We start from the raw sequence: 27,984 nt of genomic DNA, 5'->3' as shown, positions 1-27,984 counted from the left end.
TTTGAAACTCGTTTTCTACACATCCCAAACCAGAGATAATTTTCAGAAAAATATTGGATTATTACACAGTTCTGAGCCAATAAAGCTTATATATTCTCACATTTCAACCCTTTGATCCAAAGTTTGGTTTTTATGGAAAACTTAACATTTTCAACTTTTATGTCGGCAATTTATTTTAATTGCACTACGGAATTTAAATACGATTTCTTGGTCAAGCCGAAGGTATTTAAACATAACTTCAATGGGTTAATCTGCTGTCTTTCATGGACATCTCTTCTACATCTTCACGATACAATTTCATCATTCAAATTATATGAAGTTATTCCTGATGTTCCTGGAGGGCACTTGTCCCTCCTGGTCCTCCTCTGCAGGCACCTTTGTCTCAGGGCAAGCATGTGATGGTTACGTTTGCACCACCAGAGACCACTATTGAGCATTCAAAAGGACACACTGGTCGAATTTAGTAGTGGAACAGAGTACAGTGAGTTGTACATAGAATAGCATGCAAATAGTGTTTAAAAAGTGTTCACAGACAGCGACAGCAAGTTAGTGTTGCGTCTCATGTCAACCAACCTCCTCACAACCTGAGCTCCAAAACATCAGTCTCAGAAAATATGTCTCACTTTCCGAATGTACACTATGAAGTAAAATCCATGACTGTGAACATCTGGATTGAATGATAAATTGAAATAAAATCTTGTGTGTCAGCACTTAGGCTATTTGCAAACAACATTATGTGGGGACCGGCCCCTTACCATAACTAAAATCAATACACATCTCTGAGGACTAATAAAAAAAACTTCCCTGGGTTAAAAGCTGAAGCCGTAAACGGGCACTCTGCACACACAAGGATAGAACACAGATCTACAGAGGATTATACAGGCCATAGGTCCAAATGCCAGAGCCTCGTTGGTCTACAACATTGAAGCTACCGGGATGTACAACGTGCAAGTGAGGTTTAATTTTGTGTGGCCTCTACAAAAATCACCCCTTAACATCCCTGTGAAAACCGTATTTACTCAAGTATAATGCACACTTTTTTCCATTTTTTTTTTGCCTCCAAAAACTGTGGTGCGTATTATGCACGGAATAATTCAGACAGCCAACATGAAACCGTACAGGGTCTTTTCATGATTTTGTGACACTTGCATTGATTTTTTATGTTTATGGAACCCTATCATGTTATATATCGTTGTCAAGCTTAAATCCTACAGTTTCTGAATATGGCAACAGTATTCCATTCAAGATGGCAACACTAATGTGCAATGCGATTGAAATAAGCTCATCACAAAATGAAGGAACATTGTGATGTTTGTGGTACTTTGGATGAAAGGAAAGATAAGGAAAAAGAAAATAATAATTAAAATGTATTATTGGCCAACCAATATTATATATATGGAGTGCGTAAATGCCTTAATGGAAGAAATCTTGTGCTGCTAACTGCTAGTTTGAGGGTCCTGATACGTTAGTCTTGGAAAAAGTATATATTTTGAAGTCTTTTAGAAGAAATTTGAAGGTCATATCCCACAATTTTTCACTTTGTAATACATAATATTCTGCGACACCAAGAAAAGCAGTGCTGTTCTGGCGGAATTCGAGCATGCACCTCCCGTCACATGGGATGCATATCAGCAGTATTTGTTGGGCGAGAAATGACAGAAAATAACTTCCTGAGCACTGCAAATCCATAACGTTACGAGTCCATAATGTAATATTGATATCGCTTTCTATTTCTTGAACCTGGATTGTACTGCGCATTATATATGAGACATAATTGTCACTTTTCCCCATCACAAACCAGGTTGCAAATTATACATGCACCCGCATTATACATGCATAAATATGGTATCTGGAGTAGAGTACACTGAAAGAGGAGAATGCTCAGACCTGTACACAAAAAAGCACCAACAATGGGCTAAATTCTACAAGAATTGAGCAGTTGACGACTGGAAATGGGTCACATGGTGTACGAGTCCATTTCTGCTTTATAGTAATAATGCCTGAGGTAGAGTGAACTGACAACCACAACAAGCCATACATGTTCTGGAGGTGCTATACGGACATACACACACTTAAACGAACAGAAGCAGGTGAAGCCTTTTGTCCAATATTTCACCGATACAACTGCGGACACACCATTTTTTTATGACAATAACTGTCGAGTGCACTGGGCCAAAATGGTCAGCAATTGTTATTACGAGAATGCTGAGGAACTCTCCCATCTTCCCTATCCGGTGAAGTCCCCAGATCTGAATCATTCTGAAAATCTGCAGGACCATGTGGAACAATGGGTCAAGCAGAGACAGAGCCATCTATAGAACACCCAAATTTCAGGAACAGTTGATGACTGAGCAGCACCAGATCAATGTGACCTACATCCACAGACCTGTAGAGTCTATGCCTCAAAAGGAGGACCAATTATATATTATGTAGATTTCCTATAGGATCTACTTTTTTGTCTCGTGCAATTATTAACATGATAACTTTGAAATTTACGTCACACCCAACTACCATTACTAAATAAAATACATCTTTCAAACTAAAAAATGTCATTAATTTTCCTTCATAGATGTTCACACACCGAAATTCAAAACATCTTCAACCTAATCTTAGAATAACAAGAATAATAGTACAGTAGACTCGTGATTAACCGAGAGAGTGGTTGGAAAACATTGTGCTTCATAACGCACCCCCCTATTTGTTTACTAGTAAGTTGGAGTCAAGTCACCATCTGCACTGCACGTGTTTGTTACATTGTCAGTGTATCCGATTGTTACAGTGGTGTTTAAATCTGTGTATAGGCCTATTCTAAGCCAGTAATGCAGTATGAGTGGCAAACGGAAAAAGGTGTGTCCAAAAAACTATGAAAGACTTTTTGAAAAAGTAATCTTCTCATTTATGTTGTACTAGTAATAAATAATTACTATACAGTCATTTACAACCTATTAGCACATTATCTCCGTATTATCTCAGTTTTTCCGTATCCGAGGTAGTCTAGGTCACAATTAGCTCGGACAATTGCAAGTCTACTGTATTGATTGATTGATTGAATCATTTGCTTTATTTTACTTTGCCTTTTGAGCCACTTTTGGCTAATTTGCAAATATGGGGATGAACGATATGATGAAATTGATGACTGGACACTCACAAACATCCATGCCCAGGCTGGGATTCAAACCCGAGACCCCTGTCGTTGTAGCACAATGTGCTAACCACTCTGCCATGAAGGCTGACAAGAATAATAGTATTAAATATAAATTACACAAATATTGGATTAAATCATCTTCCCTGCTACACGTATATGCATATTTACATCTACATGCTGTACAATACAGGGTGGGAATAAAGCTTCTCACATTTGAAAAAAAGAAAAAAAAACAGTAACGTAAAAATAAAAAAACTTTTACAATGATACAAACAAACCATTAAAAAATAAAATATTAAATTGCAATTTAACACATTTCCCACATAAATTTCTCACTTTCTGCAATTATCACTAGAACATATTCTTAGCTTACACTTTGTTGCAAATTTAATCAGATTCGTCATTATTGATACAGTTACAGGGTGGCTGCTCTAGAACTATGATAAAATTCAAGTATAATTCCCAGTTTTCAAGGTGACCTTTCCAAAACTTTAAGTGCACAAACAGATGTTTTCTCCATTTCAATCTTACGTATTACCGCCTCACACCACCCAAACACACCTACACACACAATATTAACAATGAAGGGTCTGTGTTATTCCAATGTATCCAAACATTCTAATTCAATTAAAAATGTATACATATTTTAAAAATATATTTAATTTAATTTAAGTTCACATTTGCCACTTCACATATTCAGACTCGATATGCATCTACAAGCATAGTCACAAATGTTATGGGATATACTAATCTACAAAAAATTGTTAATTGTATAAAAATTTCGAACTCAAATTTACCTAAGCAACTTCAGAATATCTTATCTTGCAAAAATATTCCGTCTGTCAGATACATTGTTCTGCAAAAGGACACTAACAAAGTAAACGTATTGAGAGAATTCTGATTTATTTTCCACCTGCTTTCTTTTCCTTCCTGCATAAAAATAAAAAGCTACACTGCAAAAATTACCTCATGACATTCATAAATATGTACAAATTCAATGGGATTTGGATTAATAAAATTCATTCATATGCAGAATTCATGCATAATTCCCAGGGAGTAACCACCCAGAGTTACCAGCTCACCTCCATGGCAGAGTAGTGCCATACTATGCAATGCCAGAGGTCATGGGTTCGAATACCAGCCTGGCCATGGGTGTTCTGAGTGTTCCGTCATCAATTTCATCATATCATCATGCATCTTCATCATTGCAATTAGCCAAAAGTGGCATAAAAGTGATGTTAAATATAAAAAATCAAATCATACAGTGAGCAGTGGACTGCTGTGGTCCATTGGTACCATATTCTCCAGTAAACCAAAACCTCAGCCTTATGTATTTATTTTAAAGATAATTATACCGAGAAAAATATTATTACCCGTAATGAGGATGCTGTGAATGGTTCCATGACTTTGCGGAAGTCTCTTGATAATTCCAGCACATGGCTGCTCACCTCTCCTCGGTGGATAACAAAGCAGTGAGGTGCTCTGCTTAGTTCCTCAGGTTCACAATCCTCACGGCTCTCGGTCTTTTTGGGTGGTTCCTAAATATCAGAAATGCTATTAGCAAATTATAGAAATACTGTACAACAGGGATGTGCTGCTTCATGAAAATAACATCTTACAAGAATACAATTGGTCTTAGGTATACAAATAACATATCTATAAAAACACGAGTACACAAAGTTGTTACTACTTCAGCACATTCTAGGGATGGGATAAATTAATCGGTATTCTTTCAGTATTGGCTGATAATAGGCTTACGGTGTATCGGTAAAATTGCAAATAATTTTACTGATCCGATAAATATATGGGACATTCCTTTGCCATGAGTGGGATGCACAGAGTACATTTTTGACATTAAAGTAACTAATCTGCTGATAGTTAAGCAACGTTTTTCTTACAGTTTCTGTGCAATGAATTATGAAACTTAACACTGTTGATGAAACAGAACTACCCTTAGAATACTTTTCCAGATTTATAGCTATAAGTGAATAATTTTGTGTGGGTGGGACAGATAGAAAGAGTAACACTTTATTTAATAAAAAAAAATATTTTAATTCATGTGAATTTTCAAATAATGAAAAATAAATTATATAAGATAAAGAGAGAATGCATATTCTGGTGGAGTTGATGGGAAATGTAAGGGTTTAGGAGAAATTAATTGTTTCTTGGTGTCACGGGTGAGACACAATCTAAATATACAGGGTGTAATTTTAATGGCGCCCACGGACCACAGATTCGTATAGAGGACATCAAAACAAACAACTTTTCTCAGTAACATTTTTCTCGTTGTTGCGTCGATTCAACTCTACAGCCGTTCAAAAAATACAGTTTTGCCGCCTGGATGCTGGCAACCCAACACAACATTTGGGCGTATCTGTGACGTCATTTCCTGCGGCAAAACAGCGCACGGCAGGGTTGCAAGGAACACACAAATTTTGTGAAAATGACAAACTACCAACCACATTATTAGCTGTAAAACGAAGCGAGAAACGCGTCCAGAAGACCGAGTATCATAGCCTACCAGCCAAGACCAGCAGTCATCTCAGGGGAAGTGAACCAACGATATGAGAAATGGTAAAAAAGTATTCAAAATGAAGTGTCAATATCGGATTTTGTCTCAGTCTACATGCCAAATATCAAGAACAATTAATTTTATTTGACTTGCAGCTCACATGTGGCTGTTTACGCCCAGCTACATGTCAAATATTTGCAAATCTCGTTGCAAGGTTGATATCTAAAGGTTTGTGTCCAGATGCCTTGTGGTACTTTTGTGCTGATAACGGAAGTATTCGAGGTTCACGTTGTTACATTACGGCTAAGTACAATCACAGTAACAATGTAATGATGAATCAGTAACGAATATACTGCCCTCTTCACAGTTGCAAACTATTACATTTGTATCCGGTGCATAGATAAACACAGTCGTCGGAGAGCTTGTATTAATACTACTTATATCCCTGTATTTTCAACCATTTTTGCCACTTGCCTCATAATGCCCTGAATATACGTTATATTATGTCTTGCTTACCTTTGGAACTTTGAGTTCTTTCATTTCTATTTTGCCAGCTGTTCAGTGTGTCACAGACAACTAGTATCAGAAGAACGAAGTGGATAGACTAAAATGTAGATGCCAACTTGGTAACTACATTTGCAAATATTTGACATGCAAGCTGAGACAAAATTCGATATAACCACTTCCACTTGAATTATATTTTCTTTCTACCATTTTTCGTATCGTTCGTTTACTTCCTGTTAGGTTACAGAACGTATTTTCTCGTTTTATTTTACGGTACATAATGTGGCTGATTGAAGCTATATCATTTTTCACAGAATATGTGTGTTCCTGGCAATACTGGAACGCATTGCTTCACGACGGGATATGACGTCACAAATGCAATCAAATGTTGTGTGTGGTTGCCAGCATTCAGGCGGCAAAATGGTCTTTTTTGAACGACCGTAGCGCCGAAACGACGCACCAACGAGAAAAATGTTACTGAGAAAATTTGTTTGTTTTGATGTCCTCTATACGTTTCCGTGGTCGCCATTAAAATGACACCCTGTATATATTAAAAAGGATGTATGTGTGTGGGTGTGTGTTTGTTCGGGCATAACTCTTGGATGCCTGGAGTGATTTCAACCAAACTTGGTACACGTATCACTTGCAACCTGGAAAAAAATACTGAGGGGGGTAAGACACCCCTAGAGGTGGGGGTGACAAGGGGGTGATGTGCAAAAATAATCGAAAACCACCGATATTAGTGTTGAATCCATATAGTTTTTGGGGTCGCTAAGATGAATACGGACACTCCCAATGCCTTTCAACTAAAAGACACCCCTGACACCCCTAGGGGTGGGGGGTGAGAAGGGGATGACATGTAAAATGACCGATATTAGTGTGGAAACCATAGTTTTCGGGGTCGCTAAGATGAATAGGGACATTCCCAATGCCATTCAACTCCAAGACACCCCTGGCACCCCTAGGGGTGGGGGGTGGGAAGGGGGTGACATGTAAAATGACCGAGATTAGTGTGGAATCCATAGTTTTCCGGGCCGCTAACATGAATAGTGACACTCCCAATGCAGTTCAACTCCAAGTTCATTTTACACTATAGTTAGAATTCATTATTTTCCTGTCTAACAGAAGATTGGGATAAATAAATACCCGGGCAAGGCTGGGCAATCAGCTAGTACAATATAAAAGTAAATCAAAAAAATCAAAATAAAGCGATATATAATATACCTTCTAACTAAATTATGTAAAATTCTTGAATTTTTATCCAAATGACAATCTTAGATTGTTCACTCACAAGATACATAAAGTTAAAGCACTGCATTTAATTTTAAGAAAAAAATAGTTTCACGGGCACTTTGACATGGAATGTCTCCCCTTATAAATATCTTATAATTCAGAACAATATTATGCCATTTTGTTATACGTAATTTTTATGGCTATAAATGCCCTACTATTTTATAAAGTAAATGTCTAAACATACAGCTTCGCTTGCATTGCAGTCAACTGGTAACATATATATATTAAGGAGTTCAATGAACCATTCATGTTCTTCTAAAGACAATTTGGAATTGTATATCAGATTGGAAGAATATTGGTTATCGGTAGAGGCATGCATCTTTCATTTTTGATGAAAACACGAAATGTGAAATAACACATTGTAATGTTAATTTTTCATGTTTCTGAAAGGTGTGAGGTGCATTTTCCCACCCTGTTTTGTCACGAAATAATGCGAAATGGACTCCTAAAGACTAAATTTATGGTTTATTTACCGACGCGACACTTGTTGAAGTCAGAATTATCCCGAGAGTTATGCAATTCACGGAAAATTGGTTAATTGTGCTGTAAATATTTGAGAAGCAAAAATAGACACCTTTATACAGGAATAAATTTAATATTCTGGTAATGACATAAACATGCTATTAGAAAGGATATGTTTATTTTGTGTAGTAAGTGCAATTTTAAATCAAATTTTGAATAATATTCACATTTTTAAAACCAAAATGTCATTCTGATTTTTCAGCTTTTGAAAACAAAACTGACTCTGTTTTTTTGTACTATATATATCTCGCAGGATTTCTTTTCCTTTACAATGCCACAGAAACACACCACACTACATCGCCAGTCAAAGATGCGGGAAATTAATGCATTTTGTACCAATTCATTCAGTGTATACGACTTTTTCATAACATTGTTTTAAAATTATTCAGTTGTTTCCATTGGAAATCCTCGTTGCATATTTTAATTGAATGTGCAAGTGGTATCATTTGGTGCCTTCTTTTTAAAGCAAGATTGAATTTTGTTTAATTTCCTTTTCATTTCAATTTTTAACCTGAAACTAACAAATTTAATGGTCATTATTTGCATTTTTTACGTCATTTTTTAGGACATTCTATAGGTCATCAACTTCCGCTCCCTACTAATAACAATAGTAGTAAAAATGGAACAATAGAACTTACACTATTCACCAGTCTCATCATTTGTAGCATTTGATTCACTAACAATAAACAATAAATATTGTTCAACGTTTATGTAAGTGTAAATTATGAATATACATACAAATTTAAAAAATTAAATATATTAAAAAAATTGTACATATAAAATTACCTTTTTCAATTTGGGTTTGGACATCTTAACTTCCTTCTACAGGAAAATCACATGAAATCTGAAAATAATGCAATATTTTTGTTTACTCTGTATCAATCCAATGACATAGCACAAATAACTTGAGTAAAACAAGTGACTGTTTCAACAAATTGACAAGAATCATGCAGTGTGCTTACACTTTTATGATTGGTGCACCCCATCATGCATATTAGATTCAACTGGATTCAACAGAATACACTGGAAGAAATATTTTTAAAATCCCACACCAATAATGCTACCAACATATTCACAACACTGCTGTAGATCTGAAAATAAATATATAAATAATATTAATTCTTAAAACAAATAAAAAATAATTTATTGATACCATCCTAAGAGGGAAGGAAAAGTCTTATGACCATACGCAAGGGTGTATCAATAAAGAACAGGATTGATTTTTTTTTGTATTAATGTGCATACAATAGCATAAGTTAGTTGTTGTCACAGTGAGGTGTGAGCTTGATTGACATCGTAAGCGTGTCTATTCTGGAACTATTCAGTTGGTGACATGCAGCCATTAATTTAGGATGTGTTTCTAGCACACAGCATAGATCTGAAGCTCCAGTAGCATGTGGAAATCAGATTTTGTTTTGACAAAACTGGAATTGTTTATGAGCATGCAGTTCGGGAACAATCTACAGTCTCTGGCAGGCACATAGCTAGGGAGGAGGACTGAAGACTGCCCCCACCCCCTCAATTCTATAAATATCTAATTTAATTAATGTATAGTGGTAATTAATTTTACTTGCTGAGCAGGGTTATGTCCCCTTTAGATGGAAACACTTCCTTTAACATTTTTGCTTACATAATTGCTTCCAAAAATCTTATAGCTGACTTTACTTTACATGGAAGCATTTCATGTAACATTTCAGTTTGCAGTATGCATAGGCATGCGCAGACCCTCTGATTAGGGGGGGGGGGGGGCAAAAGCCTTGATGACAGTTCAGTCGGGAAAGAAAAACCTAATTTTATCTCACTGTTTAAGTTTGATTGCATCAATGGGTGTGTGTGTGTATACATCCTCACACACACACACACACACACACACACACACACACACACATATATATGTAATACATAGATAATCAATTCATCCGCCCCATAACAGCAAAAATCATATAAATTGTCTCTCAAATGTGCACGCTCCTTTTCCTCATGCATTTAAGAGAAAAAGGTAAAACTGTCAAAGCCGGGAATCGGCTGTAACTCATTTATTCTGTAATTGTTGACATTCGTACTTACTTATTCTGCATTGCAAAAGATTGTTTAAGAAGGTATTTAGCTTTTCTTAACGAAATTAGTATCTATTGTCGACATATCGACAATATCGTGTAATTATTGTTCGTTCTTTTCTCGCTTCCTGAACATGCAAAATGGCGGGCAAATCTTGACTAGCGTTGTGTTTCAACCTTCTTAACAGAAAAAATCCCACACAGCCCCAAAAACCATTCAGGGTAGTATGACCATCCACGAATAGCCCCAAAAACCATTCTGAATCGTATAACCATCCACGAATAGCCCCAAAAACCATTCACGATAGCCCCACACACCATCACGGTAAGGTTAGGTTGTTTTAGGTTGGGGAATATAGTGAAAAACTGTGTGTTTGGAAACACTTACTGGGGATTACATCATCAGATGCTTGCAACATCCGGTTCAAGTACATGGATGGAAATGCAAGCAACAGCTTTCGTGCATCGGACTGACATTTTTATAGAAAACTACATGAATTAGCGGCCAAATACATTGAAAAATGCGAGAAAACACTTCTACGACCTTCCGAAATTACACAGAAACTCAATTCCGTAAGTACTTTCTCCTGAAAAATTGAAGAAATCCGATTCCCGGCTTTGACAGTTCGTTAGCAGCAGTTACTTCGGTAAATGTCTGTTATATCGGAGACACATTTCTTCATTTTTACAGAAGAAACTACTTACGGAAAATGAGTTTCTGTAGTATTTTGAAAGTTCGTGGAGGTATTTTCTCACTGCAGAATGTTGCACAACAAGAAATAAGCACTTTTGATATAATAAACTTGCACTTTGTGCAAAGCAACAACATTATGCTGTTGTTTCCATATGTTCCTGCAGATGGCGCGAGCGTCGAAAGTCACGTGGTCTCGCCAGTTTTTCCAAACGTGCCTTTATTATCGAGATTTTTTTTTTAACTATGCTTACCTAACCTAACCTTGCCGGAAATGGTACGTGGGGCTATCGTGAATGGTTTTTGGGGCTATCAGTCAATGGTTTGTGATGACATAATGTACACGAAAGCAGGTATTTTTCAGTTAAGAAGGTTGGAAACACTGCATACCCACTCCAAATCAACAAAACACACACACGATGCGCGATGATCCACAGCTGTGCACGCCATATTGTATGTTCCGCAACGGAAGAAAGAAACCAAAATAATTATTTGTAATGTGAAATATCTAAGATATTTTCACGTAAAAAGCATAATGGCACCTCCAACTATGTTCCGCAATACACAATTGTTAAGTACGAACCATCTAAAACACAAAATATCCGATTTTAATGTGTCTCCGATATAATAGACATTTACAGTTACATCTCTCACTGGTAATTTACAATGCATTACAGACAACAAATTGCAAGCAAATTGTCAGATCCAAATTTTTGCATATAGATTTAATATGGTGCAAAAATTCTCATGGAGCGCCATGACATTCTGTTTTACATTTTTTTTCATTTAGATTTACGGTGTCCAGGGCCAACTCCCACTAACTCCTAGCTACAGCTCTGAACTTTACAGACTCCAAGAAAAGCAGATATTGCGAGCAAAGTGAGCAAGAAAATTTTATGAAACGTAGTTTTATTTGTATAAAATTTGAAATCGAGGGGGCAATTGCAGTTCCAGCATTCTGCAGCAGTTTTTAATACTCCTATAGAACTTGCAAAAAATCATTCAACATTCGGAACCATTACCAGATGCAGTAAATAATCGCTAGGTACTAATCTGATATTCCCCGGACAGATTTCTTCATTTTTACAGAAGAAACTACTTACGGTAATAAGTTCCTGTAGCATTGTCTAACATCTGGAAGGTGTTTTGTGTGATGTGGGAATGTTTCATAGCGGAAATTCCATCATTGACGCATAGCCCCACGAAGCATTTCCGGTAAGGTTAGGTTAGGTAGGGTCACGTACAGTTGGGAGCTGAGAAGACTGCGTGTTCGAGGTGAACGGGGAGGAAGTGTAGGGAGGGTAGCTTCGACTTGGTGTTCAATTTTTCAGTGTTGCAAGACATGCAGAAGTCCCTGTAGGAAAGAGTGAGAATCTGATAATGGAACAGGGACTTGCAGTCTGGCGTTCGGAAAAGTTGGGAACCATTCGTGAACCTCCAGCCACGGGACATCTCAAAGACCAGCAACGGCATAAGAATTCACACTTCTTCAGTGTTTTCGGAAATAAATTTGTTTTAAAAATCGAATGAATGTTCTGGCGTGTGTGTATAAGTAAATGTATATGTATAGAGCAGACTGTATCTAGTAAACTGGGTCGCTGAAGGTTAACTATCAATAGAATTAACATCCAATGAAAAGTGGGAGAGCCGGCTCGGGGGTTGAGCAAAGGTTTAGGTAACACTTTACTATACCGGAGACAGATTTCTTCAAATTTACAGGAGAAAGTACTTACGCAAATCATTTTCTGTAGCGTTGTTGATGTTCGGGAATATAGTTTTGATCCATTTAATGCAAATGCATGTGGTTTTCTACGAAAATCTATTTCCGACGCACTATTGCTGCTGCTGCCATTTACTTTCTGCATGAGAGCACAATACGCTCTTGTATTGTTTGTATATGCTAAATTAAACAAAAGGAGTGCTAATGGAACCTAAACTAACAGGCCTAACCTAACCTAGTAGGCATACCTCGTCCCAGTGATGGTTCGTGGGGCTATCGTGAATTTTTGGGCTAACGTCAATGGTTTTTGGGGCTACCCGTGGATGGTTTGTTGGAAATAAGGAACAAGAAATAGACGTTATTTTCGTTAGAAATTCATTATTTCAACTAAAGAAATGTTCCGCAATGCAGAATAGTACATTAGCAATGTAAAAAATTGCGAAATAAATCATTGATAGGTGTCTCCGATATAGTAAAGTAGTACCAAGGTTTATTCAGAATTTTTTATTTGAGGGGTGTAAGTTTGAGTTTATGGGTGTGAAAAGGTATACTTAAGAGGGAGGTGGAGTTTGGCGAAGGTCGCCGTGGAAAGTGCTTAAATTTAACATGGGCTTTTTTGCATTTTGTTGAATATAACGTTTTAGGACAAAAATTTGCCGGAAAACACGCAGTAGATGTGAACTTACTTTATGAAACTTTGAGTACATGACACATTTATGCAATTTCAGTCCGATAAATGTGCACAAATTCCATTATTGTTTTTCAATTTCCCATAAGGAAATACGTAAATAAGCACAGAATGGTTATAGGATTTGTGGGTAGCACCAACGAAAATGGCCATTATGATGCATACTAACGTAATGCTCAATCCTTTTATGACTAAGCTAGGGAGGGCTTTTCTTTTAAAAATCACTTGCACAGCCCAAAATGATTGTTTAAAAATGTCATGTATTATCGACGGCGAAAGATACCGCCGCTTCAGCCGAATTTCATTCATCATAGTTCGACACTTGGCCACTAGATGCCTCTGTTGCAAAATTGCCCCAGGCTGACGGTGAGGGCTAGTACGTGCGGGTGTTTGAATCCTCTGCACAGCTGGGTTCCGTCCCCTCGTCAGAAGGTCCCGTAGCTGTCACAGCTTGATTTATTGCCTCTTCCCAGGCAAGAAACCAAGAAAGCAGGAAGGCCATGAGTTTGTGTATGTTTGATTGTAGAGAAGCAGAGCATATTTACCATGAATTGGAACCAGTGACACAGTAACTTTATCTCGACTTTCAGCGAAGGACGTATTTAGGGGGGTCCAGGTGTCCCAACGTCCCCCCGAAAGACTTAACAAGTACAAAAAAATTAAATAATGAGATCATAAAACTTCAATTAAGTAATGAAAATAAGGTGGTTGTTTAATCGCAAATTGTTTATTTCCGCAAAAATATTGGAAAGTAATACGACTTTGAATGACAGTACCAAAGAAGATTTATGCAAGAATTATTACTACTTATAATAACATGCAAAATATTACCAGGAATTTTACTTTCGTCAACTGATTCTAACATCATTTTTTCATACTCAATAAATATTATATTCTTTATCTATTTGACATTAATTTCCTTGCCAGGGCAGTTTCTATTTTTTTTAAATTTTGCCGACCTTAACTACACGTAAGCTAGATAATGAATACGTGATGTTATACTGTATCACTGTTGTTATACTGCCTTCTTACCTATTCATCTTATAAAAATATATTAATTAATTTAATATAATTATACTTATTTTAATTTAACATTATTAATATTATTATTTTGAGACATTACGTTAGGACGCCGCTCCGAAATATATATCTAGATACGTGCCTCGTGTTTGATTTGAATAAAATGTAGAAAAGGCGGGGAGGGTGGTGACGCTTCTTCTTTTTACATTTCGATAGTTTTACCTCACATGTAGTACTTTGTGAGTCAACGGTGGGACGCGCGCAGGTTCGAGTCTCGTGGATGAACGTGACAACTTTTCTCCTGATATTTCGGCCAGTCAAACTCGCGGGCCGCATGTGAGCCCCAGCATTCGTTAATGCGGCCCGCCTTGGCCCCACTTAACACTTCATGCTTGAAATTATCTATACATTTGTAGTTATCCCGTTTTCTCTTTTTTCGTGATACAAGACCAGACTCATCCAAACTTCAACACATTGACCAATTTTCCCTACACAGGTATACATTCCCTTATAGAGTAGGTGTTGTGTCAACTAAGCAAGCTGATTGACAGGTTACTTCTGAAGTACGAAAATATCTTACCAGCTGGGGGAGGGCAGCGTGCATACTTTCTGTCACCTATGAGTCTGTTTCTTGATTTTTAAGGATTTACCTGGAAGAAAAGTCAGTTTCTGTAAAAGTTTCAGAGAACCATATCGCTGCCCAAACTTCGTGGGAGTAAGAAAAGGACTATAGAAGAGGAATGCAGATTTTTCAAGTGAAATGCTTACTTTTGTTGTGAAGTGAATACTGAAAAGCGTAGAAATTTTGTACCGTGATAAAGTAAATTCATTCAGAAATATTTCTTTATCACGAAATAAATTTGCCATAATCTGTGGCGGAGTGGTTAGCACAACCCGTCGCGACACCAGAGGTTGCGGGTTCGAATCCTGGCCTGAGCATGGGTTTTCTTTGTATGTGTCCCTTCATCAATTTCATCATATCATTACTCATCCTCATCGTCGCCATTAGCCAAACGTTGCAGAAAAGAAACGCTAATAAAAAAATCAGAGGAGAGGATTTATTACTTAGTCAACGAACAATTGAAAGCGAAAATTGTTCGTGTTGTTGCCTTTTCGCTCACAATATGCGATATTACGGACGTCTGTGAGCTAGCTCGGTTTGCTCCCTTCACTCGTGGATGCGATTCTTATCTCGATATGACAGTAAAACTACTTGAATGATTCCTCCCCGTGACACAAGAGCTGATATTTTGAAGGAAGTGGAGGCCATTTTGCAAAGTTACAGTCTTCCGTTATATTAAAACTTTTTAATAAAGTTATAATTTGTCCAAAGTAAAAATACTACGTGATGAAGTTGGAAACAGGTTTCAAGACTTCATAGGGTGCGAAGGGCAACAATCTTGTTCTGCTCTGCTCCCTTTTCTTTAAGATGGTGCGTGTGAAAGTCCTGACTTCGAATGGAACTTATTTAATTGCAGTGCAACTCGTATTGAAAAATAAATATTGCGAGGTGGGCTATCCTTGATTTTTGTTATATCTCCAATAGCAGTACCCTCGAATAAGCTATTTTGCTGTAGAAATTTTATTAATTTTGGTTGCACTTGCCTTGGTGAAAAGTTGTTTTCCATAATGAAGATTAATGAAACAGTCGAATGATCAAGAATGACTGACAAAAAATTTGTTGTCTGCATTAAGAGTTTCATGCTAACAAAAAACTTATTGCAGACTTATGAGAAGCTTGTTAAAAAAAAAAACAGTGAAATCTGTGCGAAACGAAACTTTAATTGCACACAAACAGTTACAATTGTAACCAATTTATACTCGAAACTAACATGTAAAATACTATAACCATGAAAAAATATGGGTGGAGGTCTATATAATTTACATATCGATGCTGCAATAATAATCACTGGAATCCCCCCCTCCCCGACCCCATTGGGTCGAACCACTTAGTTCTGGATTTTAAGGTGTTGGGGTTCTAGATATGTGGCCCGGATAGTTTTGACATTATCGTTATGCGGCCCTACTCACGAATTGAGTTTGACATTGCTGGTCTATAGTACCTGTTGAGGAGATATATGCGTGTGTGTGTGTGTGTGTCATAGAACATCACTACTTCCAAACAAACTTGATGTGGCTCTTACAGAAACATCTGTTTTGGAGTGGAACAATGACGAAAAGTTTACACTGGCCTCCCCGATGGTGCAGTGGTAGCGTCGTAGCCTTGTTATCAAGGGGTTCCAGGTTCGATACCCGGTGGAGGCACATAGTGGTTCGGATTCAACTTTAAACTGTAGGTCCAGTCCCGCTTAGCCTTACTGTGCATAAAGTGGGCTTAAAACACTAAATCAATCAACCAACAAAACGGTTTACCGTTTCTTTGCAAATCTTCAATTAATGTAAAATTTAGTATAAAAACATAATTTTTGCTGACTTTCTAACTTGAGATTTAAAGACAAATTATTACTTCGAATTCTTCATTAAAATTAACAAAAGTGATATAAAATATTGGATAAAATTCTTGCCTTCGCTGAGAATCAAATTAGAGATGTACAGGTTAGGAAAGTGGAGGGAGGATTTCCTGGCGTCTTCCCCTTCAATGTGAACGGTGCCTCCTTCGTTCTACATTGCATTCAAAATTACTTCTTAGTTTCAGATATATTTTGCATCCCCTATAGCATAATGGTAAAGGTGACCCTTGTAATTTAAAATATCCTGAGTTTGGTATCTGGTGGACGCCTAATAGTTAGTTCAATCCCACTATAAATATAGATCCAGTCCCGATTAGTCTATCTGTATATAAAGTAGACTTAAAACAGAAACTCAAGATACTCAAACGATTATCATAGGGTTGGCGGCGATTGGTGCAGTTAGAGAGCCCCCTCTGCTCAATCAAAATTATGAAACATAAACTTTTCAGTCAGTAAAACCATCGTGGTACGAACATTAAAATTTTTGTTTCAATTACATATTCGAAGTTGATCTTGTCCAGCAGATTACCAATTGTGATAACTTTTCTCTTCTTTAAAAACTACACAAGGAAACAAGTTGAAAACGTAAATTGGACAAGGTTTCTTCTCTAGAACTGATTTTTAAAAGGCCATGTCTTAGAGAAGCTCTGAAGGATATTCTATTCTTAAAACGCCAATCAGAATAAGGGATCAGCACTTATGTATATTTTCTCCCGCAGGCACGTGAACGGGGGGGGGGGGGGGTGAGGCTGAAGACCGTTCCGAAATCCTACAAATATGTAATTAAAATAGGGTATAGCGGTGATTAATTTTACTTACATTAAACATCCTGTACAATAACTTGTAATATACTGAGAAATTCATTTTCAGGGGTTCTATTCCCCACTTTTTCGCCCTTAGATGGCAGCTGCTGATAAGGGATGAGCCTTCCCCCCGAAATAAAATTCTGGCTACGGCCCTGCTGTTCTGCATCGTGACTGTATGGTCCGATGCATCATGGTTTGAGCTCCGTCTACGGGACGCGCGCAGGTTCGAGTCTCTTAGGGGAAACGTATCAACTTTTCTCCTGAGATTTCGGCCTGTGTATAGGGCCGGTTGCCACCCACCATCGTGAGGAGATTGGGAAGCTATGAATGAGTCACGGAAACCTACAACAAAGATTAGGGGTTCGTCGTGCTGACCGCACATAACTGGTTGGACTGGAAGTGAGGCCTACAGTCGGTAGGTGGGCTCTGGCCCTCATGGGCTTAAGCACCACGGGTTTACTTACGTATATTGGCGTAACCAAGTGTGGGTCCACAGAGGCTCGGCCTCTCCTCGAAATTCTGTCACTTTATTTTGGCCAATTCACTGGGATTTTTTTAAGAGTACTTTGTAACACGTATAGTGCTGATCTTGAAGATCATACTATAATTAGTTGGACTGAAATTTCACTTGGCAAGCAATCAATTAACATTGGGAAAAATCACAATAGGAGAGAGCAACTAATGTGATGCAGGAACTGGTCACATGTTTCCACAGGGGATTCCCATCATCACTGAGAGTTTGTCCCCACCCTTGGCCGATTAGCCGGCCCCGTGGCGGAGTATTTATCTCATTTCGCTACGACGCCAGTGGTCCCGGGTTCGAATCCGGTCTGGGCATACGTGTCCTTCGTGAGCGTCTCTTCATCGATTACATCATATCATCATTAGCCAAGAGTGGCAGAAAGGCGAAGTAAAATAAACAAAATCAATCAATCTTGGCCGATTAAAGCTGCTGTGAACTCCAACGATGAGAACTGTGCAAAGGGACTTAATTCAGATCATAACAAAGAAAACTACTTCATCAAAGTGTATGTTCAATATTATACTATTGTTTCCTGACATCTTTGTTACTACTGTACATTTTGTTACATTGTTTTGTCCGTCTTTCTCCTTTTCAGTTTTTCCATATGGCATGTCCACGTTTCCCCTTTTTAAATTCCAGGTAGTTTCGCTCCTGCCCATCTCTAATAGGGACTCGATTCGTTAATAGTTGAAATAATAATTGTTACTAATTCTTGCCTTATTATTATTATTATTATATTGATTTTGTATAAAAAAACACCCCCTTCAAAGGAAAATACTTTCTTTCAACTGATATTCTCTACCGCCTTCTTTACTCTCAATTGATAAAATTCCAACCTCAACAAGAAAATTCAACATAATTATAGTAGCCACTGTAATCAACCAAATTTATTCAATCAAAACTTTAGTCATGAATGTTCTGTCTCTGGAGCCTGCCACTCGTCTCGCTCCATGCAAGAGTCAGCCGGCAAGCAGAGAAATGCAAATTGCTTTGCCAGTGGAGAAATTTTAGCCTCCGAAACCAGAATTAAAAGAAACAGGTGGGTGTCCTTTTCCTGGAAACCTCGCTGCGGGAGTCACGCGGAGGGGAGGGGGTGGTGAAGGAAGGAAGGTTCTCTGGCCTCAGGCTTAGGACAGCCGAAAAGAATTCCTAGTCCTCTGATATGTCGCTAGGTGTCTCTGTATCGCATCGGGCCAGGAAACTACTTTCATGCCAACCTCCAGCCCACTCTTAAGGCAAAATGACCATAAATTTGTCCTTTTATAAAAATTGTGTGGGGTGTTAGGGCGTAGTTGGTGGATAAATCACTGGGGCCGAGACATTATAACTTCATGTTCCATAATCCGAAAGTTGCAGAAAAGCAATGCTACATACCAAAATGTAAATACAAACGAGAGAGAAAATGTACTACCCTGCATAAGTTAAAATTAATTGATCCATGTCCAGGAAAGAAGCATTGACAAGATGCTAGGAAATACACAAATAGCACTCACACACCCTTACTTTCTAGTCACGTTGGAAGCAGAATGCTTTGATTTGTGAAGTTTTATTCCATTATTAGTATTGCTTTCACTTGTTACTATGTAATATGTTGCATTCATTTGCAATGCGTTTGCGTACCATACCCTTTTTCATTTATGCCGCTGCCACCCTGAAAGGAAGACGAGCTTGCTGTATACAGCAACAACAGGCAGGTCAGTTTCGTACTTCTCAGCCTCGCAGTCTTCTCAGCTCCCAACTGTATAGGTTAGTTAAAAATTGGTTTCAATAAAAATAGGCGTAGACCCACACAACATTCTCGCATAGCCCCATGAACCATTGACACACAGCCCCACAAACCATTTGCGGAAAAGTACGTTCTTCAGTTACAATTAAAAAATTGCTATTACTTTGATCAAAAAAACGTGAATACACGTTAAAGAATGTTCCGCGAAGCAGATAGGGGTACTACTTTACTATACCTGAGACACCTGGGAATCATTTCTTTCGCACTTTTTTACATTGCTAACGTACTATTCTGCATTCCGGAACACTTATTTAGGTGAAATAATTGAATTTGTTAGGAAAGTAATGTATATTTCTTACATTTACGAGTACTTACTGTTCTTGTTTATTTCCACACACAACATGGCGATAGCTTACCGTTGATCGTTCCTTGAGCCAGAAAAACCACTGAAGTTAGCCCAAAAATTCACGATAGCCCCACAAACCATCACGGGGACGAGGTATGCCTACTAGGTTAGGTTAGGCCTGTTAGGTTTGGTTCCATTAGCACTCCTTTCATTCAATTTAGCATATACGGACAATACGAGAGCGTATTGTGCTCTCATGCAGGAAGCAAATGGCGGCAGCATCAACAGCGCGTCGGAAATAGATTTTCGTACAAACCCACATGCATTCGCATTAAAATGAATCAAAATTACATTCCCGAACATCAACAATGCTACAGAAAATGATTTGCGTAATTACTTTCTCCTGTAAATTTGAAGAAATCTGTCTCAGGTATAGTAAAGTGTTACCCAGATAGGTAAGTACAAATGTCAAAAATTGACAAAACGAAGAAGTTATAGGTGTCCGGGGAATATCAGATTTTTACCAATCGCTAAGCCTCTGAAGTGCGTGTGTTCGAGAAATAATTTGAAATCGATCCATGTAGGGAAAAAATGCCTGTGTGGCATGATTAGTTCTTAATAAAACAATCAGAACTTCGACCGTACACTGTGCAGGACGTAGATCTTGGCAGATATGTGGGATCCGAACCATTATGTACGTCCACCGTCTATCGAATCCGGGACCTATTCATTACAATGTATGAAGACGTTATTATTATTATGTTACTCTACATGAGAAACTGTCGAAAATGAAATATTACGTCGTGCCGCGACTAGTTTACACACCACATATCTTGCATTTGTCCATTACGTTGAACAGCTGCAAAGAATTTAATACGATTTGATAAACGTTAATAAGTTACGATATTATTACCTTACGAGATATTCAGTTTTGGTTATAGTAATCGAGATGAAAATATCTTTTCTCCATCAATTGTTGATCCCCACGTGTGCATCCAATAAATAGCTTTCCGACATGTCAACCATTTGTATTCTTCAAATTGTTCATGATTGGGAGGACATCAATCAAAACAAATCCATCATTTATCAAAGCATGTGCACTGAAAATATCACTTACAACAACTATCCACTATACATAATGTTTACATTAATAAATACATACAAGTAAATAACTACATTATACATCTCCTTTGCTCCCCTCTTTTATTTCTACCATAAGGGATATATAATGAGATACAAACTTACTTGACGAGGAAAGGTCTCTAAAATTAATCCTCACTGGAATTTCTTGAAGAGTCCGTATGTATAACACAGGACAAATTGCGTTGGTTTGTTTGTAAAGAAGATAACGAAATAATCAACACTAGCCAGAAGATTTTCGTAAGGAATAGATAAATAACACGGACAAGAAAACTGATAAAAGTAAATATACGTATTTTCTGTAAAATTTCTTGAATTAATACATAACAACAGGTAATGTAGTTAATCACTAGCTCTGCAAGCAAATTTTTTTCCCACCCAAAGTTAACAAAAGGCAGATTTCTATTAAAGCACTAGAACTCTACGTCACTATCAGTCAATATATTGTTATTGCTAAAATTCCATATTGGTCCATTCGTAACCGTCAGAAAACTAGAACCTTATATGGATTTTCACCCTTGATTTCTCATCATACGGGTGTAGACAATTCAATAAGACAAGTTAGCACGGTTTTAATTTTTTTTATCTGTGTGGGAGGATAACAAAGGTATTTAGAATGCTTGAAAATATTGAAATTTGGAGATACCAGTTAGATAAACCGGAGACACATTTAACTCGTTTATTTTCAAATAAATAAAATTCATTTCTACTTACCTCATATGCATAGCAAAACATTTTTCAACTTCGGATCACTTTTTTTCCCATGAAAAAAGCGTTATTTTTAACATTATAATTATTTATTGGTCGTTGCTAATTCGGCGGGCAAATCTTGACTCATGTTGTCTATCGTCAGCTGATCTGCAGTGTTTCCAAACTTATGAACCGATAAATGCCGCAGAAACTATTCACAAAAGGTTTTTAAGTGAAAATTGATCCACAACCCATTCACAGAAAGTTAGGTTAGGCAAACAGAAAATTGAATTGGAAAAAGAAAAACCGCTCACACGTCATCTTGTAAAACTACCGTGTGGTTGTTACACTAACACTTATTAACCAAAAAATGATTGTTATTAATCCACAAACCTGGCCTCCCCGATGGCACAGTGTTAGCGTCGTCGCCTTGTAAGCAAGGGGTCCCGGGTTCGATTCCCGGTGGAGGCACATAGTGGTTCGGATCCCACTTTAAACTGTAGGTCCAGTCCCGATTAGCCTAACTGTGCATAAAGTGGACTTAAACAACAAATCGATCCAATCGATAATCCACAAACCATTCACGGAAGGTTAGGTTAGGCAAACAGAAAATTAAATTTGAAAAAAAAAAAATTCCAATCACACGTCATCTTGTAAAACTACTGCATGGTTGCTACACTGACAGGGGGTTACGTAGTCGGCGGTAATGGTGGCATGAGCTATCGTGCAACAGAGATATATGAATGTCGAAAAATACCTTATTTACAGGCCGAATAACTTGCACAATTCGAAAAAACACTTTTCCCAGCTTCAGAAAGTCCACAAGAACTAAATTCTGTAATAACTGCGGTAGCAGTTGGAGGCGGTAGGTCAATCACCCCAGGGGCGGAGTCCGGAATTGGTGGGAAATTTGGACTCAAAAATTTCAAACGAAAATAATTTTTTACTTTAAATTTCCCACCGATTCCGGGACGGATAGCCCCAAAAACCATTCACAGATAGCGCCACGAAATATTAAAATTTCCTTCGTAAAAAAAAACACGAAAAAGTTTTTTAAAAAAATTATATCAGATGAGCTTTGTTCATGGGTATTTCTTGGGTTCTTAAGGTTGAAACACTGCACAACGAATGAAAATCCACAAAAGACAAGCACAACATGCGATTATGTAGGAAGGTGTATGTGCCATACTGTGTCTGAGGCAAGCGAAAAGGCTACGAGAAAGAAGTAGTCGTAATGTGAAAAATTGCAATTACTTTGATCAAAAATACGTCAATACATGTTAAGGAATGTTCCGCGAAGCAGATAGGTAAGTACGAATGTCAAAAATTGACGAAACGAAGGAATTATAGGTGTTTGAACTATAGTAAATTTTTACCGATCTGTTTTGACTCCTAAACAAAGAATTCTGAATGCTTTTTGTGAATGTGTTGATATAAGTGTGTGTCTGGTACAGTGGGATCCACTAGTATTGCACAGCAAATTGTCCGCGACTATTTTCATTAATTTTTCTCTTACATCCTATATGTTTTTAAATGATGGATTTTATGTATGCTGGTGCAGAAGTTGTCAACAGCCTGTTTTGAGATTTCTTTTAATTTTTGAAGCTCTTATTTTGTCAAATAAAGCGCACGAACATAGTGATGGACAATTTGCACGGTAATACTCATGGATCCCACTGTACGTGTGGATTTTTTTGTTTATGCTGCCTAGGTGGATTTGTTAATAATGTGCGATTGTAATCTGTTTGTTTGCAGCCTGACATCCCTGTACAAAAGATGAAACATGCGAAGCATTTTGTAATGCTTGTGTATGAAATTAAATTTTCTCTATTAAAATGGCATGTTTCATCCTTGATCGCAAGACCACTATTTCTGATTTGGATTTCAGAACCAAAATACTGTTACAAAAATCAGTGTGATATCTTATCAATTTCATTACCTATATCCTATCGGCCGAACACGTCTCACTTGTTTATTTCGTCACTTTTTACATTGGTACTTGGCTATTGTGCATTGCAAAACATTCTTTTAGGTGTTCATTTGCTTTTTTCACGAAAGTAACTTCAATTTCTGACACTAACAGTTATTATTGTTCTTCCTTTTTTTGCTTCCTGAACACACAATATGGCCACGCAGCTTGACTTGCGTAGTGGATATGCAGTGTTTCCAAACTTACTAACCGAAAAATGCCAGACACACCATTCACACATAGCCCCAAAAATCATTCCAGTAAATATGCGATATAGCCCGGACGGATTTCTTCAAATTTACAGGAGAAAGTACTTACTGAAATGAGTTTCTTTAGCATTCTGGACGTTCTTGGAGGTATTTTCTTTCATGGAAAGTAAAAACTTCGTAGTTTAATGCTGCCGAACAAGAATTAATCACTTTTTACATAAGAAATTGGCACTGCCTGCCACATTATGCCGTTGTTTCCATTGTGTGCGTGCATATGGGGTAAGAATCTACTTTACGTCCTTTTCCTAAGGAATACGTGTCATATATCGTTGGAAAGCTTATTGTATAAGGAATTCAACAATGTAAATCCCAAAGCGAGGAAAAATTACTTTGAGGAGGAAATCGATAAAAACCGATGATGTCCAGATATGCGTAATTGAACGTACTGAGGAAATTTTTCGATGATGAAGCACATATTTAGGGGTAAAATGAGTGCTAATGGAACCTAACCTAACAGGCCTAACCTAACCTCGTAGTCATACCTCGACCCCGTGAATGGATAGTGGGGCTATCGTGAACAGAAAGTGTAAAAAGAAAAAGGTACTTACCGGAAGAGATGCCGGCTTCTGCAAGCACAGTTTTGAATGATGCACTAAATTATTACTGGGGATAAACGTATTTTATACTATCTACAAGTTTTTGGAACCTGTCCTTTTTCATGCACCATACACACGCACAACGCACCGAGAACGCAAAGATGCAATCACCACGTAGAACGCAAACGAGCAAAGCACATGCATTCACAACGCGGACACAAAGATGAGCCTGCAGTGTTGTTAACTCCCATCGGTTACCACCAAAAGGCAATAAGGACGTAAAGTAGAGTCTAGCCGCAGATGGTGAGAGCGTTGAAAGTCACGCGATCTCTGCAGTGTTTCCAAACGTGCCTTCTTTTTACGAAAATTTCTATTTTTAACTATGTTCGCCGTGCTTTCTTTTTTCGATGAATTTAGGGGTGAAATGAGTGCTAATGGAACCTAACCTAACAGGCCTAACCTAACCTTGTGTGAATAGTTTGTAGGGCTATCCGTGGATGGTTCTTGAGGCTAACGTCAATGGTTTGTGGGGCTACGCATGGATGGATTTTGGGGCTAACGTCAGTGGTTTATGGGGCTACCCGTGGATGGTTTTTGGGGCTAACCTGCATGGTTTGTGGAGGTAAACATGAAAAAAGAAATTGAAATAGTAGTAATTTTCCGTCATGAAGGTTTGAAACACCGCTTGCACACTGAAAATCGACAAAACACAAGCTGGCGCGTAATGACGTGCAATGATCCATTACGAGTGCATGCCATATTGTCTATTACAGAAGCGGAACAACTATGACAAATAATCAATCGTAATATGAAAAGTTGACAGTATTATATGGAAAAAGGCATAACTTCACCTTAAAGAATGTTCCGCAAGGCAAAATAGGTAAGTACCAGTGGTAAAATTAAGGAAATAAATGAGTGAAAGGTGTCCGGGCGTTATCGCATATTTACCATCATTCCCGCATAGCCCCAAAAACCATTCACGGTAAGGTTAAGTTAGGCAAACAGTTAAAATTTGCGGATATAACTAAAAAAAAAAAAAACACACACACCATTAATGCATAGCCCCAAAAATCATTCCCACATACCCCTCCTTGACTCACAGTAAGGTTAGGTTCAGTTAGGCAAACATAGTTCAAGTTTCGGGTTGTAGTAACATCAGGAATGTATATTTATTTTTACCATCTTCTTGAAAAAGAATCGCGTGGTTGGAAACACTGACAGAAGGTTACGTCATCGAACATATGGAACATCCAGTTCAGTTACAGAAAGCAAATGGAAGCAACGGCAATTGTGCGTTACGTGAGATATTTCTCTTCAAAAATACATTAATTCCCGGTCAAAAAGATTCAACAATGACAGAAAACACCTCCACGAACTTTGCAAATGCTACAGAAACTCATTTCGGTAAGTACGTTCTTCTGTAAAAATGAAGAAATCCGTTATTGCGATAGGATATAATTACCTCAATTTCAGTAACCTCTTTTGAAATATAAGTATAGAAGGTTAAAAATATGAAACCATAGAGCCTCCCAGGTTCGATTCCCGGTGGAGGCACATAGTGGTTCGGATCCCACTTTAAACTGTAGGTCCAGTCCCAATTAGCCTTACTGTACATAAAGTGGACTTAAAAGGCCAACTCAATCAATCAATGAAACCATGGAGATGTTGAGTTTTTGTTTGAAGTCCACTTTATGCACAGCTAGGCTAATCGGAACTGGACATACAGTTTAAAGTGTGATCCGAAACAGTATGTGCCTCCACTGAGTATTGAGCTCACAACTCCATGTTTTCCACTACACCATCAGGGAGGTATGAAACATAGAAGACCAGCAATATTAAGATGGAAATTCTACCCTATCATCTTCCCCCATCAAATACCACTCTACTTATATTTTTTTGCAGAGCCACTATTTTTTTTCTCACCAGCCATCACTGTTATGGACATTAATGTAAGTAAATCCATGTAGAAAATTCATATAGCCTTGTGGATGTGGTCACTTATGCAACCAAATTTTAATAACAAGATTTCAAATAGTATTGGAAACTTTAAAATGTACACTCCTGTTCACATAAAGTGACACACAAGGTTGGACAGTTTAAATATTTGCCACTTTATCTGAACAGGGATGTACAAATCAGTTTGTCAGAATTTCACACACTCTAGGCTATATGCATGTTATAATTCTCAATGCCTTCTTTATCCGGTACTACTTTACTATACCGGAGACACCTATCAATGATTTATTTCGCAATTTTTTACATTGATAACGTACTATTCTGCGTTGCAGAACATTTCTTTACCTGAAATAATGGATTTATAACGAAAATAATGTCTATTTCTTACATACGATAGCCCCACGAACCATCATGGGGACGAGGTATGCCTACTAGGTTAGGTTAGGCCTGTTAGGTTAAGTTCCATTAGCACTCCTTTCGTTCAATTTAGCATATATGGACAACATCGGAATTACAAATTCCACGGCATCTTCCACACCCAGCAACAACTTCACGACGCATCTTCGACACATCATGTTGTAGCAGCAGCAATAGCGCGTATTGTGCTCTCGTGCAGAAAGCAAATGGCGGCAGCAGCAATAGCACGTCGGAAATAGATTTTCGTAGAAAACCACATGCATTCGCGTTAAAATGGATCAAAACTAAATTCCCGAACATCAACAACGCTACAGAAAATGATTTGCATAAGTACTTTCGCCTGTAAATTTGAAGAAATCCATCTCCGGTATAGTAAAGTGTTACCCTTTATCCTTGTTATGAAAATTAGGTACTATTATAGTATAAGGGAAACAACTATAAATCATATTTTTTACATTGGTAACGTACTATTTTGGAATGTGGAACATTTCCTAAGGTGAAATAATGCATTTCTAACTAAGATAATGTCTATTTCTTACATTTACGAGTACTTACTGTTACTTGTTATTTCGATTCTGTAACACATTATGGCAGGCGATAGCGTACTGGTTCAGGGTGCGTTGTGCGAGTGTTTTGTCGATTAATGCAGTGTTGCAACCTTGTTCACCGGGAAGTACCTACTTTCATGCCCGGATTTGAAATTATGCTAATACGTCGCAAACCATTGACATTACCCTCACAAACCATTGACGTTAGCCCCACAAACCATTGACGTGAGCCCCACAAACCATTGACGTTAGCCCCAAAAACCATTCACATTAGCCCCAAAAACCATTCACGTTAGCCCCAAAAACCATTTTCCATAAGGTTAGGTTAGGCAAGGCAAGCATAGATAAAAAAAATAAAAATTAAAAATACTCGACACGTCATGTTCTAGTGAAAACACGACGAGGCTGAAACACTGACTATGGGGTTGTGTCATC

General features: G+C 37.8%; 2 protein-coding genes across 3 annotated transcripts in view; one reads left to right on the top strand and one right to left on the bottom strand.

The window, feature by feature from the left end:
- Positions 1 to 21,036, bottom strand: part of ppan (Brix domain-containing protein peter pan) — a 49,461-nt gene extending 28,425 nt beyond the window's left edge. Inside the window, exons 1-3 of the mRNA XM_083142022.1 lie at positions 20,943 to 21,036; positions 8,763 to 8,820; positions 4,519 to 4,683 (exon numbers count right to left, since the gene is read on the bottom strand). Of these exons, the coding sequence (XP_082998148.1) occupies positions 4,519 to 4,683; positions 8,763 to 8,786 (189 nt within the window). The 5' untranslated portion in view covers positions 8,787 to 8,820; positions 20,943 to 21,036. The remainder of the gene's footprint in view (positions 1 to 4,518; positions 4,684 to 8,762; positions 8,821 to 20,942) is intronic.
- Positions 21,037 to 21,359: 323 nt separating this feature from the next.
- The window catches only part of LOC146003665 (uncharacterized), a 31,223-nt gene continuing 24,598 nt past the window's right edge, over positions 21,360 to 27,984 (top strand). For both annotated transcript variants that reach the window (XM_083142021.1, XM_083142019.1), the window contains exon 1: positions 21,360 to 21,446. The gene's annotated coding sequence lies outside the window, so the exon portion shown is untranslated. The remainder of the gene's footprint in view (positions 21,447 to 27,984) is intronic.

The sequence above is a fragment of the Lepisma saccharinum genome, chromosome 20, assembly GCF_977018435.1.
Source record: "Lepisma saccharinum chromosome 20, izLepSacc3.1, whole genome shotgun sequence".
NCBI classification, from domain to species: Eukaryota; Metazoa; Arthropoda; class Insecta; order Zygentoma; family Lepismatidae; genus Lepisma; species Lepisma saccharinum.
Note: the sequence above shows the minus strand (reverse complement) of the source record. Positions and strands in the feature narration are given on the sequence as shown.